The sequence below is a fragment of the Chlamydomonas reinhardtii genome, chromosome 1, assembly GCF_000002595.2.
Source record: "Chlamydomonas reinhardtii strain CC-503 cw92 mt+ chromosome 1, whole genome shotgun sequence".
NCBI classification, from domain to species: domain Eukaryota; kingdom Viridiplantae; phylum Chlorophyta; class Chlorophyceae; order Chlamydomonadales; family Chlamydomonadaceae; genus Chlamydomonas; species Chlamydomonas reinhardtii.
The window spans coordinates 2,225,746-2,243,613 of record NC_057004.1 but is presented as its reverse complement, the minus strand read 5'-3'; the positions used below and the strand labels follow the sequence as shown (position 1 = coordinate 2,243,613).

General features: G+C 60.4%; 4 protein-coding genes across 5 annotated transcripts; 2 read left to right on the top strand and 2 right to left on the bottom strand.

Annotated features, from left to right (window-relative positions):
* Positions 1-1,296: 1,296 nt before the first annotated feature.
* CHLRE_01g012244v5 (uncharacterized protein) lies at positions 1,297-4,106 on the bottom strand. Its single transcript, XM_043058330.1, has 3 exons — positions 3,609-4,106; positions 2,168-2,656; positions 1,297-2,063 (listed from the first exon to the last, which is right to left on the bottom strand). The coding sequence occupies exons 1-2, from the start codon at positions 3,866-3,868 to the stop codon at positions 2,620-2,622; spliced, it is 297 nt and encodes a 98-aa protein (XP_042928244.1). The 5' UTR covers positions 3,869-4,106; the 3' UTR covers positions 1,297-2,063; positions 2,168-2,619.
* Positions 4,107-4,376: 270 nt separating this feature from the next.
* Positions 4,377-5,117, top strand: CHLRE_01g012222v5 (uncharacterized protein). Its single transcript, XM_043058329.1, has 2 exons — positions 4,377-4,433; positions 4,596-5,117. Exons 1-2 carry the CDS (start codon positions 4,431-4,433, stop codon positions 4,827-4,829), a joined length of 237 nt encoding a protein of 78 aa, XP_042928243.1. The 5' UTR covers positions 4,377-4,430; the 3' UTR covers positions 4,830-5,117.
* An 827-nt stretch (positions 5,118-5,944) lies between these two features.
* Positions 5,945-16,396, bottom strand: CHLRE_01g012200v5 (uncharacterized protein). 2 transcript variants are annotated; one of them, XM_043058328.1, is made up of 10 exons: positions 16,056-16,396; positions 15,732-15,843; positions 15,027-15,089; positions 14,374-14,516; positions 13,476-13,615; positions 10,721-13,064; positions 10,313-10,419; positions 10,049-10,095; positions 9,684-9,709; positions 5,945-9,515 (listed from the first exon to the last, which is right to left on the bottom strand). In XM_043058328.1, the coding sequence occupies exons 1-10, from the start codon at positions 16,092-16,094 to the stop codon at positions 8,406-8,408; spliced, it is 4,131 nt and encodes a 1,376-aa protein (XP_042928242.1). In that variant the 5' UTR covers positions 16,095-16,396; the 3' UTR covers positions 5,945-8,405. The 2 variants fall into 2 exon arrangements, with proteins under 2 accessions (XP_042928242.1, XP_001689435.2); XM_001689383.2 differs by having other exon boundaries at positions 5,945-9,512.
* Positions 16,397-16,490: 94 nt separating this feature from the next.
* On the top strand, positions 16,491-17,852 carry CHLRE_01g012175v5 (uncharacterized protein). The gene is made up of 2 exons (XM_001689828.2): positions 16,491-16,716; positions 16,862-17,852. Exons 1-2 carry the CDS (start codon positions 16,660-16,662, stop codon positions 16,985-16,987), a joined length of 183 nt encoding a protein of 60 aa, XP_001689880.2. The 5' UTR covers positions 16,491-16,659; the 3' UTR covers positions 16,988-17,852.
* Positions 17,853-17,868: the final 16 nt, after the last annotated feature.

Sequence of the window (17,868 nt, the reverse complement as noted above, 5' to 3'; positions counted from 1 at the left end):
GTCAGCTACGACGGCAAGTCCAATGCCCAGCACCCGGGCCGACGGCAGCTTTGCTCGCGCCGCCAGCCCGGCCATAACCACACGCTGCCGACCACAGTCCAGGGCAGACATAGCAGCGAGACACACCACATCCCACACAGGTGGGGCAAGCCCCGCAGGCGGGCGCACTAACCAGAACTCCTCAGCGAGAGAAGGCACTTAGAGCATCCTCTGGCTCGAAACCCAGAGCCAGTCCCAAAACCAGTGACGCCGGTCCCCATCCTGCATGTCAACCCCACACGCCCAACACGGGTCAACAGCAACGCCGCGCGCACGCTCGCTAGCATGCCGTGGAAACGCCCAGCGTTGGCGGCCACACGCCACAGTGCTTCCTTGTGATGATTATCCCATTTCAGCGACCACAAGCGGGCCAAGGTGCACACGAAGGCCCCCGCCGCCAGGGCAGCCTCTACCCCTGACACACCCGCGTCGCACACATGTTGCAAATGCTTAGCCTTCAGGGCGGCTAACTGTGGAGCCATTTGTAGCACGGTCCCCGCCTTCACCGTGTAGGCAGTGAGCAGGATGGGCGGCCCCCCGCACTGCAACCATCCAAGCCCCCGCACCACCTGTTGCACCGACTCCGCCGTAGCACTCACGATGTCGGCCGCCGGGAGCGGCAGCGCGTCGGCAGGCCCCCGAGCCAGCTGGGCCGCACGCGCGGCGGCAGCCCAGCCAGCGGGGAGAAGGGCCACCACCCTGAGGCGACGCCGGCCCTGGCAGGGGCGACGGCAGGCGCGCCCGCGTACTCCAGTGCAGCACCCGCCGCCACACAGCAGTCACATACATTTCCACACACGCTTCACCAGACCGGGAGCCCTCCGCCCAAGGGCGTGTCAATGCCTGCCGCATGAAATCTTATGGGGGCTGGGAGAACAACCCGCGTGCCTGTTTGCACAGGTGGGCATGCATGGACCAAAACGTGCCCAAACCGACATGCATATTCTAGCCAGCCGGCTTGCTAAAGCTTCTATCGTATATGTGCATAATGTAAAGCGAGTAGACATGGGCTCAGATTAGCCTGTTTGTCCGCACACTGAAACCAGAAATTCCGCTTCCTTTGCTGCCGTCGATTTATTAAGATCGGCGTATGTTGTGAAACTACTTATTGAACGAAGAGGAGGTCTCCTCGCGACCCCGACTCCAGGTCACGACTAGTCTCCAAAGGGTTGCTTTGAGCCTTAATCGCACGTTCGAAGACTTTGTGGTTGCTAAACGTTAGATTGAGCCTTGTACTGGAGCTACAGAGTCCGTTGGTGCAAAGCATGTAACATTTGTTTGCATAATCGTCCGCAAACGTTAAAGTCTATTGACGTCTGCAATATATGTGGCACGTAAAAGCCATTGCAACTTGTCTGAGTAGCTACATCGGCCGCATGAGTGAGGGGAACATATGCAGACCCCTCGGCATGGTGCCCTCCCCGTGTGCCTGGCTCACCACACACAAACAACCACACGGTAAGTAACTTCGTACACAACCTTGGTCTTCACTACAACCCTCACATGGTGTTCTTTATTGAGAATGAAAACAACAGCTTCTTGAGAATACAGTTCCTAGTACTGTGTCATGCTGTTTTGCAGCATCAGACCCCTGTCCACCGAGGCACCATGTCCCTTCAGATGCCAGGCCACGTGTGCATGTTCAATCTATATAGGCATCCAAAGTACTCAATCTCATGACTCACTGCATGCATGAGTTCAGAGTGCATAAAAATTCAGCTCCTCATTCCACTTGTCCGCAGGCTTACCCCATCATTTCCGCCACCAGTTCCCATCAGTTTCGCCAGCCCAAACCCTTCACCAACCGCTTGACGACCGGCATTAGCAGCAGGACAACCGAGAGGACAAAAGATAGCGCCGCGTTGCCCCGCGGGTTCTCCCACAGCACGAGGAGGTCCCGACTGGCCCCGCCAGCACACCCAGCCAGTCTCCGAGCAGGAGCACTCACTCTTGCTTAGCGTGTGCCCTCGAGCTTGTCCTCATTATCAAAGCATACAAGGCCCCCAGAGCCTCCACAAGGACGTCTGCGCGGAGTGCAGGCAGGCGCAGATTGGTAGGAAATCTTCCAAGCCCCAGCCTCAGCCCCAGCCGCGGTACCAGAACCGCTGCGCATCAGCATCGCACTTACCGCGCGGAGGCTCCTTCTTTTGCAGCTCCGCGCGCACCTCCTTGCGCACCAGGTCCTTGAGCTGGTCGATTAGCTCCTGCGGAATATCGCTCATCTGGAGCTTAGGCGGTGTGGACATTTTGAGGATCTTTTGCAGTCTGTGTGTAAGCCTCAGCCCCAGCCTCAGCCCCTCAGCTACAAGTGGGTTGCCCGGCGAGCATCAACCGCGAAGAGTATGGGGGCAAGTGGTGGTGGCGGACATCGTTGCGATTAGGAGGTTGGTTTGTGTGGTCAGGGGTCAGGAGATTAGTGTTGAGAGAGCGGCCATAACAAGGAGTGCCGTGCCGTGAAACACGGCTCACCACCCATGGAAGACACCCTTTAGTGGGGCCGGCCGCGAGCATGGGCCGCGAGACAAGACACAATCATACATTGGCAGTCTTCCAAGCCTCTGCAGCGTAACGGCCTCGGAATTACTTGGCAACCTGGCCGCGCAAGGGTGCAATTGGCCTGTGACAGCCGTGGCCATGGGAGGCGATGGGCGGAGGGGTCGCAGCTGCCATGGAGCTGCAGATAGAACAGGCAGCCGGAATGTCTGTTTGTGGGGCGACGCTGGGTGAAGACAGTGGTGAGGTGCGTAGCAGTTGCGATGGTCGGAATGTGTGTACGGTGTGGGGGGATACGCACTGTCACCGTTGGGATTCGCGCCGCTATGGTAGTGATGCATGACCACATCCCCAAGCTCATAGCCAAATATTTGAGGAGGTCAAGGAGTCTGGTCAATGGCCTCCGGAAACTGCGAGCCGGCGTGCAACCCCCCACCATGCCCCCGACAGACACGCACACACCCCATCCACAGTAACAGCCCGGCAGCGCCCCCGTCAGGCCTTTGCAACGTGCATCGTGTGCCTTTGTCTTTCGAGTCGCCAATGACAGGTTAGATGAGCCTGGCGCGCATGAGCATGGATGCATGAAGAGGCAGGCCGCCGCGTGGACGTGAGCTGAAAGTAGCAGGGCCCGGTAAGCAATTGACGAGTGTTGCGGAACTAATGCGTACGTAGACCAGAGCGGAAGGCGGAGTGGGCAGGGGGCAGGGAAGCAAGGGGCAGGGAAGTCTGCAGCCTGGGCAGCCATCTCACACCATGCATGTTTTATGACGGATTCGTATTTGATGGATGGTACACCCCCGCTACTTGAGAGAGGCGGGCGTGCAGGCGGGGCCTGCACCCCGCCACGTTCTTAGCTCCCGCCGGGGTCGCCCAAGGGCTGCCCGCGTTCGAGACGCCTGCGCGCGCGTACTATGTTATTGAGGCTGGCTACTGCATGGTCGTGCAGGGAGTCGCAGCACGAGCGTGCTTGGTGGTGGGTCGCGCCCATCTCGGTGAGGAGCGAATGGAGGTGCCTGCAAAGCCCAGACCAGGCATCTCCCCTGGCCCAGACTGATGGCCGTTTGTGTACTCGCCGTGTACTCCACCTTCCATCCGACGTCGCGTGGTTGCGCAGGGAGATCTCAAGAATGTAGACGGTGTGGTTGGGGGCGGGTATGATGTGGAAGTCGGGGGATTTGGCTGCCGCCAGCTTTATTGGAGGGACCAACAGGATGTCGAGCCGGTACTTCAGGTGTCTGTCGGGCGCCCACGGCACCTTGTTGGGCAGTAGCCATTGTGGCAGGCGGGTGCTGTCGGCGTAGTCGGGTAGGTGGTCTCGTGATGTAGCGTCCATGACCATGTATTCGCCGCCGACTTTGCCGCGGGACGAGGTGCGAGCGATTGTTTGGACGGCTATGTTGTGGCGTTTGATGTACATGGCGCGGAGTTGTAGGTTGTCAAGGATATGGCCACCGGAGTCGGCGGCTCCGCATAGGGTTTGAACTCCTGAGTGCATTCGGGTTTATACGCGGGCATATGGGTGTGTGCACATTATTTGACATGGTCAGGTTGCGACATGCCGACATGTGAATTGCGACATACAGCCTGCGCAGCCCGCCAAGTGGGAAGGGCGCGCCGCGCCCGGCAGTGCCACAGCCACCTAACTTAGGACGCACGCCCCACACCACAGCACGTCTCTTTCCCGCCCGCACACCCCGCCATCCCCGTGCAATTGGGAATGGGTGCGCCACGCCCGGCAGTGCCACCTCCACTACTGTCTTGGGGCACGCGGCCATACTACCGCCCCTTTCTACCTCCCACTCGAGCGCGCACACAGCTTATCAGCTCGCCACCAGCCACCAGCTCAGTTCCCACCCTCTGGCGCTCGATCAGCGTTCCACAGCCGCTCTGGATCTATGGTAACGTGATACTGGTAACAGGAACGAGAGCTTGTGGGCGCACGGGCGTATATCTGCTTTTGCTTGCGCCTGGGCTGGGCGTAACCTGTTACTCGGGACTTGAGGTTCGGCCAATTCCCCTTTTTGCCGTGTACCACCTTACCCCCCACCGCACAAACTCAGGTGCCGCCCGTTGACCTCTCCAGCCAGCCGCTGCTGTCGCTCAGCGACCCCCTGGGCGATCTCGGGCTGCCGCCGCCGCTGCCATTGCCGGCGGACGGCGGGGAGGAGGGTCTGGGAGATGGCGATGAGCGCGTGGAGCTGCCGCCGCCGCCCGCGCTGGCGCTCCCCGCGCCTCTCGTGCAGGCGCTGCAGCAGCACCAGCGCCCGCAGCACCAGCGCCCGCAGCAGCAGTAGCTGTCCATGCCGCCGTCACGCGCAGTGTCCATACCGCAGCAGGGCAGCGTGGCGCGGCGATGGCGGTTGCGGCGGGCGCCGGGGGGGGGGGGGGGGCTGGGGCGCGTGCGGCAGGGTCGTCTCGCGCATCGACCTCGGCTGGGGCTGGGTGCTGGCAGTTCGGGTCAGAGCGGGGAGGGCGGTGAGCTGCGTGTGGGGTCTGAGCCGCCCGCTGGTGGCGCTGGCAGCAACGCTGAGCCCATGAGCATGTCGCAGCAGTGTGCTGTTTCTCTGTAACGGAATGCCGCCGCCTAGTTTCCGCCGAATTCCCCTGCGCCCCGCCCGCTCGTGCCCCATGCGTCTCTCTAAGTTTACACGCAGCTCACACACACACGCAGCTTCCTAAACGACACGCGCGCGACTATGCACTCCCACTCACGCGCCGCGCCAACCGCCACACCCGCCGTGCGCTCCACCGTGCCCAGACGCAGCTTCCCAAACGCGTGCGCGCTCAACTGCCAGCTCCCACTTCCGCGCCTGCCGACTAGCACCAACTGCCCGTGTGCGCCACTACAGTCAGGACGTCAGGTAGCTTCCGAGCCGGGCAACCGTACAACTACCTGCTCACACTTGCGCAGCTGCCGACTGCCATGCTAACTCCTGTACGGCTGAGGGGGCGTGGCGTGCCGTACACGAGTTGGTTGGGGGTTAGTCGGAGCTGTCCCAGAACCGCCATTATACTATATATTTGCAGGGCACTGTTTGCGTCGTCTACCGCACGCACACGTGGGAGCGTCGCTGCTGCACCGCTGTTGCCACCGGCGTAAAGGCATTGAAATGCGTAAATGCGAATGCGAATGCAGATGGTAGCGGAGGTTGTTGTCGCTTGCAACAGTTGCAAGCAGTGAAAGCGGTCAGCAGAAAGCACTGAGAGCTGACATGTTACCTCAAACGGACGGTAACCGCCGTCCGCTGCGGAGGCCGCCGAGAGCCGCCATGTACCAAATGAAACCAGGGAACTGCTGGGCTGGTGGGTCGCTGGCGTGCTGGCGAAACGCGGGGTGTGGCACGGGGTGTGCGGGACCAACCTGGAAACACCAGCGCCACCGACGCCCAGCAGCATATGGGGGGAAGGGAAGAAAAGAGAAGAAAAGGCAGTTGAAGTGGCGTGCGTGCTCTTGCTTGGCGGTAGAACCTTACCCGAACCATCAACAAAGCGGAACATCCCGAACATGCAGCAGTACCGTTCACTAAACACTCACTCCTTGCGTAGTCACAGCACTTAGCGCAGGCGTACGAGATCCCCGCAGCCATGTTGCCATCCATGCAGACCATGTGAGAGTCCTATCAGCACCAGGACGACTCTCTTTCCATCCAGACGATAAGGTAATGCCGTCTCTCCCCGCTCCATGCATACCCTATCACACAGCAGTACTCTCATCAGACACACGCAATTCCAAAATGGCTTCGCTAATTGCATGCAACATCGATACCGTTAAGCCACATTAAGCGTTGGGGGCATCCTGGATGCTAATCCCTGGCCTTTCCCTGCCTGGTGCAAGGCATGCCATGCCTTATTCCCTACCGCCATACAAAATTTGCATTGAAGTGCCATGCTAGTCCAGCGTACAGTGTCCAGCTGCCTCGTCGCAAGCGGCCTCGTGTAGGCGTCTCCTAACCCCGTGCGGAATGGCTCCCACCTACCTACTTTACAACCTGGACGGCAAGGCCCCTGTCGCCGCACTCGTGCGCGCCTTGTCAGGCTTGCCGAAATTTAGTATGCGCATGCAAGCCTTCAGCCAGCAATACCGCTGCTGCCCCTGTAAACATACCCACAACTAACCTTGCAGCCATACCCGACCACACGCTTCCTACCATGATCCTCCGTCCGACGTACGTGCGTGCATACGGTACCCCAATCCCGAATAATATGGCGAACAAATGACATACGTACATCCCGAACCCCTGCCGCCTTCCATGGACCCCTTGCCCCTTGCGCACAACCCAGTACCCGCCATTGCTTGTCTGCTGCGTACGTGTAAAGTAAACAACAAAACGAAGCCCGGCCAGACGGCCGGAGTCACTTACGATGCGTACGTGTATGGGCACATACAGCTGCAAGTGCAGCAACTTGTGCAGCACACGGAGCAGTTCGCAGTATGGACTCCGTCAGGATGTCATGTTCGATGTCATGCATGCACCACTCTGATAGATGGCGTAGCTACCCGCCCCTTCACGGTACAGAAACGTAGGGCGTATGTGCCGTAATTATTTGCGGAGTGCCCTGGCTTCGGGCCCCATGGTTACCGCAGTTCTTGGCCACACCGTCAAAGCGGCTGTCAGGCTCCCGTCGCCAACGCACACAGCCATGCACTGGTAGCCGAGGGAGCTGGCGGCGCCACTTTAACTTGCTGATACGCGCGAGCAATCCACCCACCTGGTCCGCCGCCTCCGGCCCCAGCTCACGCCCATCAGAATGCTTCAGACCACTCGGCGACCAACAGTGAGCGGCCACTCTACAATGCTTGCCGACGCTGGTCCTGCGTTACCCGGTCAGCTGTCAAGCTAACCTGTGGTGCACGCAATCAACACTCACCCACCTCCAGCGTCCGCATACCGGCCTCAACCCGTGGCAGCGTTCTTCACACCTGTGCCCATGTTCCACTTAGCACCCGCTCGACACGGCATACGTGCGTCCCAGGTTCTAAGCATTTCAAAGATGGTGTGGTACGTTACGGAGGCTGACACCGAATATCAGTTTGGTCCATGGATTGGCTAACGTCTCCCTTAAACCAACCCGTGCGCAACCCCTAGTCCACACTTGGTGTTGGTCGGCCTAATGTTCAGCATCTGTCGATAACAGTGTGTAAGAGAATCGAGCCATCGACAAACCCATACCGACCGGCGGCCACAACCAACTAGCTAGACCATCTCGCAACGCGCGTTGAGCTTAAGTAAGCTCAGCACGGATGGAACCCAGACGCGCCACGGCATTTTGCGGGTGCTGCGGTAAGCAAAAAAAAGCACGTTGTCCAGAAACACGCCGCCACCATACGGCAAAACACACAGCTTATAGACACGCGCCATGCATTCCATACCGCCGAATTCAGCCATTGAGACCCTCCTTACCTCGCCAGACATACACCAATCCTCAAGACACATGCCGCAATGGACGAGATTGGCACCAACCCCAGTACACCGAAGTACCATTCCAACCGTGAGCGGCCAGCTGGCGACGCCGGGTTGCGCTATGCACGCCATCAGCCATACCCATTTCGGGTGCGCCATCGACCCTACGGCCATCCCGTAGTGTTGGGGCAAGCCGCCAGTGCACCACCTCTCCACAGCCAGCTGTGCCATGTTTTGCGCAGTCCGAAGGCATGCGGTTTCATGCGTTTGTAACGAACTCATTGGCTCCTTAGAAAGAACTTCAGTTTGTAGGAAGTAACGTGCCAAGCTTACGGATCTCGCTGCCGTTGATTATTCCGACAGCATTTGGACACAGCCAATCCGCGCCTTCCAGACCCTCTGAATGCGCGCACTTCGCGGCACCCTCGCTCCATGCATTGCCGGCCACATGCATTTCCTCAAGCGGCCTTACTTGCCACCGCCGGCCGCAGCTGCTGCTGCACGGGTATCATCACCGGCGGCGCTCGTGGCAGTTGCTGCTGCATCCGCTGGCATACGCGCGCCGTCTGCTACATCTGCCGACGTCGTCGGCTCCAGCTTGATCTTCACAGCAGGTGGCGGCGAGGGCGCCTGCGGCGGCGGCTGTGGCATAGCTGCTGTCGACGGCTGCTGCGGCCGCCGCGGCGAGTTACCGTCACCGACATTACTGGCGCCGCCACCACCTGCTGTTGCGGTCGCCGGCGGCACACCGTCGGTGTCTGCCGCTTCCCCTGCTGCTCCAGACCTGCCGTCCAGACCTGCACCGCGAGCCGCACCTGCTGACTGCTGCTGGTCCATATCCACGCCTTGCTTGGGCGTCCGGCCGCCGCCAGCTGTGCCGCCGGCAGCATCAGGAGGCCTGGCCTCGCCCTCCTGGGCCCTGACCGCCATCGCCAGGTCGAGCAACGAGGCCCGGGCGCCTGACGCAGCGGCGGGCGGCGCCGCGTTCTGCTGGCCTTGGCCCTGACCAGCCGCCTGCTGGCGCTGCTGTTGCTCGCTCTGCTGCCGCTCCTCCGCTTGCATCAAAATGTCACGGATGATCTGCGAACGAATGCCGCTGCCAGCAGCAGCGCTGCCGCCGCCCCGCATCGCGCCAGCCTGCTGCTGCTGCTGCAACTGCTGCGGCGTAAAGCGGTTGTCGCCGTCCTCTGGCGTTCCCTCCATGGCCGCGTCGTCGCCCGACGGACCGCCATTGTCCTCCGCATCGTAGTCGCCGTCTCCGTCGGCGTCGTCCGCCGTGCCGCCGCCGCCGGGCCAGCCATCCGGCCAGCCCGCCACCCCGCCGGTCGGCAGCGTGTGCTGCTGCGCCAGCAGCTGCTGTAGGTCTAGCGGCAGCTGCGCGTGCGGCCCGTCACCGGACGACCCGGCGGGCGGGAGCGACGTAAGGTCGGGGATGTGTAGGCCGCCGGCATCGCCACCTGACAGTGGCGCACCGACGCCAGCAGCCGCCGCAGCTGCGGCCGCGAGCGCCATGTTGCCGGCCGCGACACCCGCCGACAGGTACGGCGGCTGGCGCATCGTCTGGTAGACGGGCCGCTGCTGCGCAAAATAGTAATGTGATGAACATCAGTAAGTAGCGTCAGGCGCAAGTGCACACAAATTCTCTCGTAGTGACAGGTATTTCACTGTGCCCGAGTCCTACGTCGGTCTTTCCTTGCAATGGCTGCTGAGCTATTTACTGATGCAGCATTTGCAGGTGCCACCTACCCGTCGCGGCACATCGTCGCTGTCGCCTGAAGCACATACAGAGAATGGTGCAGAAGCACGCCAGGAAAGGCGACAGACAGCACGTCGTCAGCACCATTCACACGCAAGCAGCAGTTCGGGGTGGCCGGTAAATGATCCATGCAGAAGTAACTGCAGTCTCCATTGTACAGCGTCATGGCCCACGAATTGTATAATACTAACGGCGTGCGCATGTGCCCTTGCATGTTAGTTCAGACGTGGCTGTCGTATATACACACGTACACACGTACACACACACACACACACAGACGCACAGACGCACGCACACACGCACACACGCGCACACACACACACACACACACGCACACGCACGCACACACACGCACCTCGCTGGTCCGGCCGTTTGCGTCGACGGGCATTGTGGCGTTGCAGCCTGCAGCAATAATGACATCAACATGTTTGCTCATCAGCAAAGTTATATATACTACTACATGTCCTTGCACGTGCAGTCTGCTGGCCACATGGCGAGCAGGCACAACTGGTGCAACTATCTAGGCACACGGCCAGCCTTCAAACCGTGCGTGGCAGGGTGTTCTGGGAGCTGTCCTAAGCTTGTACTCGAACGGTGCGTGGATCCACCACACACCCACCTGGCACGGCAGCTGCGTTTGGTGCCATCAAACTCTGATAGCAGGTGGAAGCGGCCGCATTGCTGGCAGAAGCGCTGCGGGATGCCCTCCCGCAAGACCACCTCCGCCTGAACGCATACACGCAGCAGGGACGGAAATGTAGAAGGAATACGGTATCAGCTCTCGGCCGCCGTGCACTCTGCTCGGTAAGCGTACATGTTCAAGCGTACCCACGTTGCAGCTTACCCAATTCAACAGGTCTATGTTCCAATGGCGTGCGACTTGCAAACGGCAAACGATGTACACTTAACTAACATGGACGTGCGTACGGTATGTCAGTAGATATTGGGCTCTATCTACTTCCTGTCGTTGCACTGATGCATTCACAACATGTAGCGCGCGGTAATGTGCGTGACTGTCTGCGCGCACCTTTAAATGGAAGTCGCATATCCTGAAGCGCTGGTGATACTCCTTGAGGCTGCTCAGGTCCACGTTGCAGTCGTCCACGTGGCACAGCAGCGGCCCCTTGCTGCCGTACCCGCCGCCGCCGCGGGCCCGCGCCCCGCCGCCAGGCGTCAAGCCGCCACCACGCCCGCCTCCTGCTCCACCCAGACCCAGCCCGGGCTCCTCGTGGTCTGGGTCCAGGTCCTCCGGGGAAGGCCGTTGCCGCTTGGACATGCCGCCCAGAGGCGCCCGGCTGCCGCCGTTCAGGCCGCCGCCAAGCAGGTCGCCGGGCCCACCGAGCGAGCCGCCAAGCGGCAGCAGTGAGCCGCTTGTGCCGGCAATCGCGCCCGGCACCGACCAGCGGCCTGCAACGCCACCGTCGGCTGTCAAGTGTGGCGCAAGGCCGCCTAGACCCAGCAGGTCAAACCGACCGCTGCGCCCGCCGCTCGCGCCGACTTCTGTGGCCAGGCCTCCAAGCCCCAGGCTCGCGCTACGCGGCGCCATCAGTCGCCCGCCGCCTGTCTGCCCAAGTCGCGGTAGGCCGGGGATGTCCACGAATCCTGCTTCTTCCTCCGCGCTCGCCGCGACCGTGCTCAGCATGTCTAAGGAGGAACGCTGGTGTGGGCCCAAGCCCGCGCCCCCTCGCCCTGATGGCCCGGCCGCATGCGGCGACAACCCCGAGCCCCCGTTCCGGTCCAATGCCCGGTCTGCTGACCCATACGCGCGTGGCTGCTGCTGGTGCTGCTGCGGCGGTAGAAGCCCCGGTGGGAGCGGCGGACTGCCGTCATCCAGGCGGCCTGCTGCAGCCCCGCCCGCGCCGCTGCGGCCGCTGCCACCGCCCGCCTCGTACGGCATGGGGCCGCCGGAGCCGACCTGCTGCAGGTATTTGACCAGGCCCGCCGGCAGCATCGCCATCAGCGGCCCTGACCGGCCCGAGCCCGACACCGACAGCGGCACCTGCTTGGAGCCCAGCGGCCCGCCAGTGGCCGCCAGTGCGCCGCTGGAGGTCAGACGCACGGTGAGACCCAGCTGCTCCAGCACCGGAAGCGGCACCGCCACGAGGTTGTCACGTTCGCCGCCGCCGCCGCCGCCGCTGCCGCCGCCGCCGCCGCCGCCGCCTCGCGTCGTTGCCGCAGCACCAGCGAGCTCGCTGTCCGGCGCGGCACGGTCGCTGCCACCGCCGTACCGCCGTGCGTACGCCTGTCTATCGTCGTCACCGCCACCACCACCGATGCCAGGCCCGCCGGCCAGCAGCTCTGACGGCAGCGACCGGCGCTGAAAGGGCCCGCCGTCTATACCGCCGACTCTTTCCGAGCCGGCCCCTGCTCCTGCCGCATGCTCCACCAGGTGTGATTGGCGCCCAAAAGGCGGCGGCGGCGAGCTGCGGCCGCCTCCCGGTCGGCCAGCGGTCAGGCCGCTGCCCGGCGGTCCTGCTTGACCAGCAAGGCCCCGGCCAGCGCCGCTGCCGCCACCGCTGTACCATCCTGTGCGGTCGTAGCGGTCTCCACGCTCCGCTGTTGTGCCTGCTGCAGCTGCTGGGGGGCGCATGCCGCCGGGGGGGCCTTCCCCGTAATCCGTCGGCCCGCCGCGCTCTGCGGCCCTGCTGCCGCTACCGCCGCTCGCCAGCATGGGCGAGTTGCGGAGCTGCTGCTGCGCAGAATGTCCACCTGCATGCGGCGGCGGCGGCCCTCCTGTGCCTGCTGCCTGCCCCTGCTGCATATGCGCGCCGGCCACGTGTGCCGGGCTTCCACTGGCGCCGCCCAGCCGGCCGTTGCCCATGCCACCACCACCTGCTGCACCCTCGCGGGCGTCTCGGCTGTTCGCATCCGGGGCGTACCCAAAGGTACCGCGGTCGCCCTCTCGCCCGTGCCCTGCACCGATCTGTTGCTGCTGTAGTTGCTGCTGTTGTGGTGCGGCGGAAGGTGCGGCCAGTCCCGCCTGCTGCTGCTGCTGTCGTGGCAACGGCGGGGGCGGCTGGCGGCCAGTTGTACTACCGCCACCACCAGCACCGCCACTGCCGCCACCACCACCGCCTGCTGCTGCCGTGCTGCCTTGACCTGTGCCAGGCTTCTGCTGCCCCTGCAGCGCATGCACGAAGTCCGCGGACTGCAGTAGCTGCAGCAGCGCCGTCGTAGTAACATTCAGCTCCTTGAAGATTGACTCGCACTCCGACAAGTGATCAGGCTTACTGACGGCCCAGCGCGCCAGCGCTCGTGCTAGGCTGATGTCGTTAATGCCGCTGCCACTGTTTCGGGTCGATGTCAGCAGCAGTCGCACAGATTTGGTGCTGAGCCTGAGAAAGGATGGCGCAGCGGCAATCTCCTCAAACCTGCGCAGCATCGATTACACAAATAAAGTAATAGACGGCGATGGGTTTCATGACGAAAGAACAATGCACGCACGCCTACTTGGCGACATGCTGGTAAGCCATGTAAGGCCTAGCTATCTATGCCTCATTCGTGCCGTGCAGCAATAATGTATGTTCATGGCATTAGCCTCATTTGTGCCGCCGTGCAGCAACAATATTCATGGCAGTCAGCCTTTTTCGTGCCACGCAACATTTATGTACACGGCAGTTAACCCTCATTCGTGCCGTGCGTGCAACTTTTATTAACACGGCAGTTAACCCTCATTCGTGCGTGCGTGCAACTTTTATGAACACGGCACTTAGCTTCGTGCCGTACGTGCCCAGCTGCGCACATTTCATTACTTGCATGTACACCCGCGAACGCACACGCACCTGTCCTTGGCGTAGGATAGACACATCTTGACCGTGTGCTCCAGCAGCACCGCCAGCGCCGCCTCCAGGTACATGCAGCAGGTGTCAGGGCCCATGCTGCGCTGCAGGAACTGCTCGCAGGCAGAGGTGAGGCCGGGCACCTGTGCACGCATACGCACATGGCAGAGTACATGGGTTGATTGCTTGGTACATGAACGCATGCGCTGTTTGCGTGTAGTAATGAGCAACAATCAGTTACATACGCCCGCCGCGTCAGGCTATGCAAGTTGACTGGGGCTGCTGCTGGGCAGCTGTGTCTGTCCGTTTATTCTACTTTTAGATGAGCAAAAGAACAGCATGGCTGGTGCTCTTACTTGACACGCACTGCACATACAGATACATAGCACCCAGACAGCGCAGCGAAGAGTAACATGGACGCATACACACCGACACGTGTCTGCTTTCACCCAGCATGCAGTCATGTCTACATACGACGATTATATTTCAGTACCAGTTTGGCCAACTGCGGAGATGTGTGGGTTTCATTCATCCATCGCCCGCCTGCCATAGACGCACGGATTGACCACCAGCAGTGCGCCCTGTCGACCAGCGGCGGGCTTGCACATGCCCAACTGATGCAGTCCAGCTGGTGCTGCTAGATTATATAGTTTGTAATAGCTGGCGCGTGACATTCAGGGTTGCAGAGACATCAGTCATGCCTAGTACTGCTGCTGCTGCTGAATTGCTTGTAAGGATGGAGCATATTAGAGCGAGGCATTATTCAGGGCTACGTGCTGACACAAGTTCGTCCAATCATCAGTGCGTGCATGCTAATAGTGCGCCGCATGTAGGCCGCCTTTACTTCCCTTCGTGCACTGCTTGCCGGTCATGTAGCGGGCGGGTATACGCACGCACGCACCTCCAGCTTCAGGCACACATCATAGATGGGCACCACAGTGGTGGGCGTCAACTTGCATTCGCCTCGGTAAAAGCTGGAAAGCACCAGCTCCAAAGCCTCACTGTCCACTCCCTGGATGGGCAGTTCCTTGCCAGTGGCCTCACCTGCGGGTGCGCGTACAGGCACGCACGGCAGCAGCAGGCTATGAGTATCAACAGCTACCTACGGTCTGGGTAGCTAGCTAGGGTATTGGTTGCTCGGAAATCCTATGCGCTCTACCGGCAGCGTTGATGGTGTCATGTCACTCGCGCGGCCCCAGCAACAGCAGCATTGCCTGACTACCAAAGTAATAAGGGGTCGGACTTTCAAAGGGGTCGCATAGCAACGAGTACGGCCAACGGCGAACGAAGTAGGTAAACGGCGCGTCTTACATTACGGTCAGAAATAGACCCCATGCATGCAACAGCGCGTTCGGACGGATACACCCCTAACTCGCTCGGTGCATACGTATGCCCACATACACTCGCGCGCACGAAGTGCATTCCATCTGATGAGGTCCTGCTGGACTCGAGCCCTTCTGTGTTTCTGTGGGTTTCCCATGCACTATCAAAATACGCGACCTTACATGCATGCTTGTATGGTTGTCAGCAGTTCAGTTTCGTTCTCCGGCTTACCGTGCCCAAAGACGTTTGAGAATTTCCGCGAGCACGCTGCCAGCACCACTTGGTGTGCGTAGACTGCAGGCAGGCAGGGAGCACACGCTGAGACAGAGATGATGGTGAATGATAGCAAGAAACCGTGGCAAGTAGAAAAAAACTACAGCAAAGTCAACGTGAAGCACTACGTGTACGTACGGCTCTATCTAGTCAATACATCTCATCCCGTACGTCACGCCGCCACCGCCGGCAGGCAGTGACTGGACGTACACGCGTGTGGCATGCATACGCTTCGAAAGCCATTCGCATTGCCAGAAATGCATGTCCCGGTTACGCGAGTATGGTTGTAAAGCTAGTTGGGCGGCGGATGCAACTAAACCGCCGGCGGCAAGTAGCTTGATTGCAGCCTGCCCGCGTGAGCCTACGTCCCGCCTGCTGCTGCTGCTGCTGCTGTGCAGGCTGTGGGAAAACCCGTGCAGAAGACGCATGCGGTACATGCTGAACCCATACTGCAGCCCGTGCCTGTGCATTCTGGATCTGTAACTGAGCAGTCAGCTGTCGTGGGTTGTGTCATGCGGGCCCCGCACGCAGTTCTGACTGCTGAGGAACTGCGTGCAGCTGGACCTGAGCAGCAGACTGCGCCTTCCCCCTGTACCCCTGAGTCCTTTCTGGCATGCCAAGCCCATTCCCGGCTTGCCCACACGCCGACGTGCCGCGACTCACTGCTCCTGCCATCAGGTCGCAGGATGACAATATCTGAGAGCCTCCTGTCGTTGAAGTGTGGTGCCAGGCCCGCGTACATGCCGCGTGCGGAAGCGTCGCGGTACACAAATGCCTACAGTGTCAATTAGCGGCAATTAGCACTCTAGGCGTCTGAAACACTGAACATTCAGCGTCCGACACAGCGCTGACCCCAAGGCCGTTGATACATGCAATAATAGCTGCAGCAATCCTCAGATATAGTGGAAATCAACTCCAATGCGGAAGCGAACAATAGGGGCGTGCAAATGCTTCGCGCGGTCGTCTGGACCGATACACGAGGCGTACCTGTGCACCACCTGCCTCTGGATCGGGTGGCAAAGCCATGGTGGCCCTGCGACCACTGCGCTTCAGTGGTCAAGCCTCCCCAGCAGTCCAGGCCGCTGCGAGTGCTTCTGACAGCACATAGCACCCCCGCGGTACATCACGAGGCCTTCAATGCTACAAAAACTGTGTGCTGTCACTATTCTGCTGGCATTCAGCCACAAGCACCAGGATTTATATGGACGGAACGAAGTGAACTGACTCAGGGTTTTGTTTCGGCAGCTGGAGTTTCTAGCCCATCAAAACTGACTGGGATGTCAGCAGCAACGCGTGAACGAGCGTGTTTGGGGAACGATTGCCGCTCGTCAAATTGACGAGCGAGCGCATGGGCGAGCGAGCGCATGGGCGTTCAGGTGGGGAACCCGGCGCCATGTTTTATGTTACAAATACTGTTACAATGTCTATGCGTGTCGATGCAAGTTAACGGACATTTGCTTTCACTGGAAACGGTCCACGCATAATGCGCGCTTTGAGCCTGCGTTGGTGCCTGGTTGACCTGGTGGCTACAAGCCTCTACATGTATGAATAATATGCGAATGGTAAAGCTGACTTGGGAAGTTGAACGGAAATGTCACAGGCTGGGATGCTCAACCAGGACGAGCCCATTCTCATTGCAGCCAGCAAGGTGTGAAGTGGGTGCTGTCAGGAGAGATATTGCACGGGATCGGGTACGCAAGGCAGACATGTACGTGCGCCGAACTTTCATCCATGTCAACGTGCGTGGCATTGCACTTACCGTCACGCTATGGTCCTGTTACTTGGCCGCTCAGTGGCCGCCGCCTGGTATATGGGACAGACTTGAGACAGCTCCGTCATGCAGCGAAGCGGCGGCAGCGGCAGGACCAGCAGCGACGCTGCCACCGCCTGAAGGGCGACAGCCCCACTGTTACGGGTAACATGTGCCACCGCAATTTGCGCTACTGACTCTGACTGGCCTGCTCCCGTGTCGCCTGCAAGCCGACTACGCCTTATGATCTGGTCTGCGTTTGCACTAGTTTCGTACAGCACGCCAGTAACTGTGTCTACATCATCCTTACAGCCGGCCTGATCCCGCGTGCTCTTTCGTGAACGAATGCCTGTATCATTCTGGCAGAACTCTGATGCAGGACACCGTGGATTTTAAGAATTGGTCACCAAACCATGCCATGGGCCTTGCTCATGTGCACGTATGACGGCAGTGTTGCGGACGGACGGGCCTGCAGTGCACGACTGTATCCGCTGTAAAAGGAGTTCATGACTAAGCGGATGCAGGGTACGGGCCAATGGTTTTGAACCAGCCCTGGATGTGCATGAGAGCCCCCAAAGGCCCAAACCCTGTAGCGCAACATGCGAAGGCGTTAAATCAGAGGCTGTGATGACGTGTATGATGTGTATCTATCAAGGTGCTGCACCGCTGTGCAAGGATGCTGCAATGGGTATCTACCAAGCACGCACTGAGACGCTACTATGCAGTACGCGGGATGCAGGGACACGGTGCATCTGCAAGCACACGACCAGCAGGGGCACTGGTCAGGTGCGGTGTATTACGAGTGTCGAAGTGCAGAGAACCACGCACCTTACTTTGGTGCGGCCTCTGTGCATTGTGGAGACGCGGTGGTCTGCGCATGGCCAAAGTTGCAGGCAGCGGATACTGATGTGTATGGCCAAGGGATGTTGGGTGGGCAGCATGTCGGCCGCACGTGTCATGGGGAGCCGGGGGCAATGCGTTAGGGGGAGTGGCGGGCACAGCTGCAGGAGGATTGAATGATGAAAGGCTGCGCACACGGGATGGGCTCTG

What these genes read in the sequence shown, in the direction of transcription:
- CHLRE_01g012244v5 (XM_043058330.1), bottom strand. Translation starts at nt 3,868, where the DNA reads ATGGACGCTACATCACGAGACCACCTACCCGACTACGCCGACAGCACC. An exon ending in GATGGAAGGTGGAGTACACG is followed by an intron (nt 2,657 to 3,608) that starts GCGAGTACACAA and finishes CGGCTGTCACAG; the next exon opens with GCCAATTGCACCCTTGCGCG.
- CHLRE_01g012200v5 (XM_043058328.1), bottom strand. Translation starts at nt 16,094, where the DNA reads ATGGCTTTGCCACCCGATCCAGAGGCAGGTGGTGCACAG. An exon ending in CAGAGGCAGGTGGTGCACAG is followed by an intron (nt 15,844 to 16,055) that starts GTACGCCTCGTG and finishes TTGACACTGTAG; the next exon opens with GCATTTGTGTACCGCGACGC. An exon ending in GCGACCTGATGGCAGGAGCA is followed by an intron (nt 15,090 to 15,731) that starts GTGAGTCGCGGC and finishes GCCTGCCTGCAG; the next exon opens with TCTACGCACACCAAGTGGTG.
- CHLRE_01g012175v5 (XM_001689828.2), top strand. Translation starts at nt 16,660, where the DNA reads ATGTCACAGGCTGGGATGCTCAACCAGGACGAGCCCATTCTCATTGCA. An exon ending in TTCTCATTGCAGCCAGCAAG is followed by an intron (nt 16,717 to 16,861) that starts GTGTGAAGTGGG and finishes TTGGCCGCTCAG; the next exon opens with TGGCCGCCGCCTGGTATATG.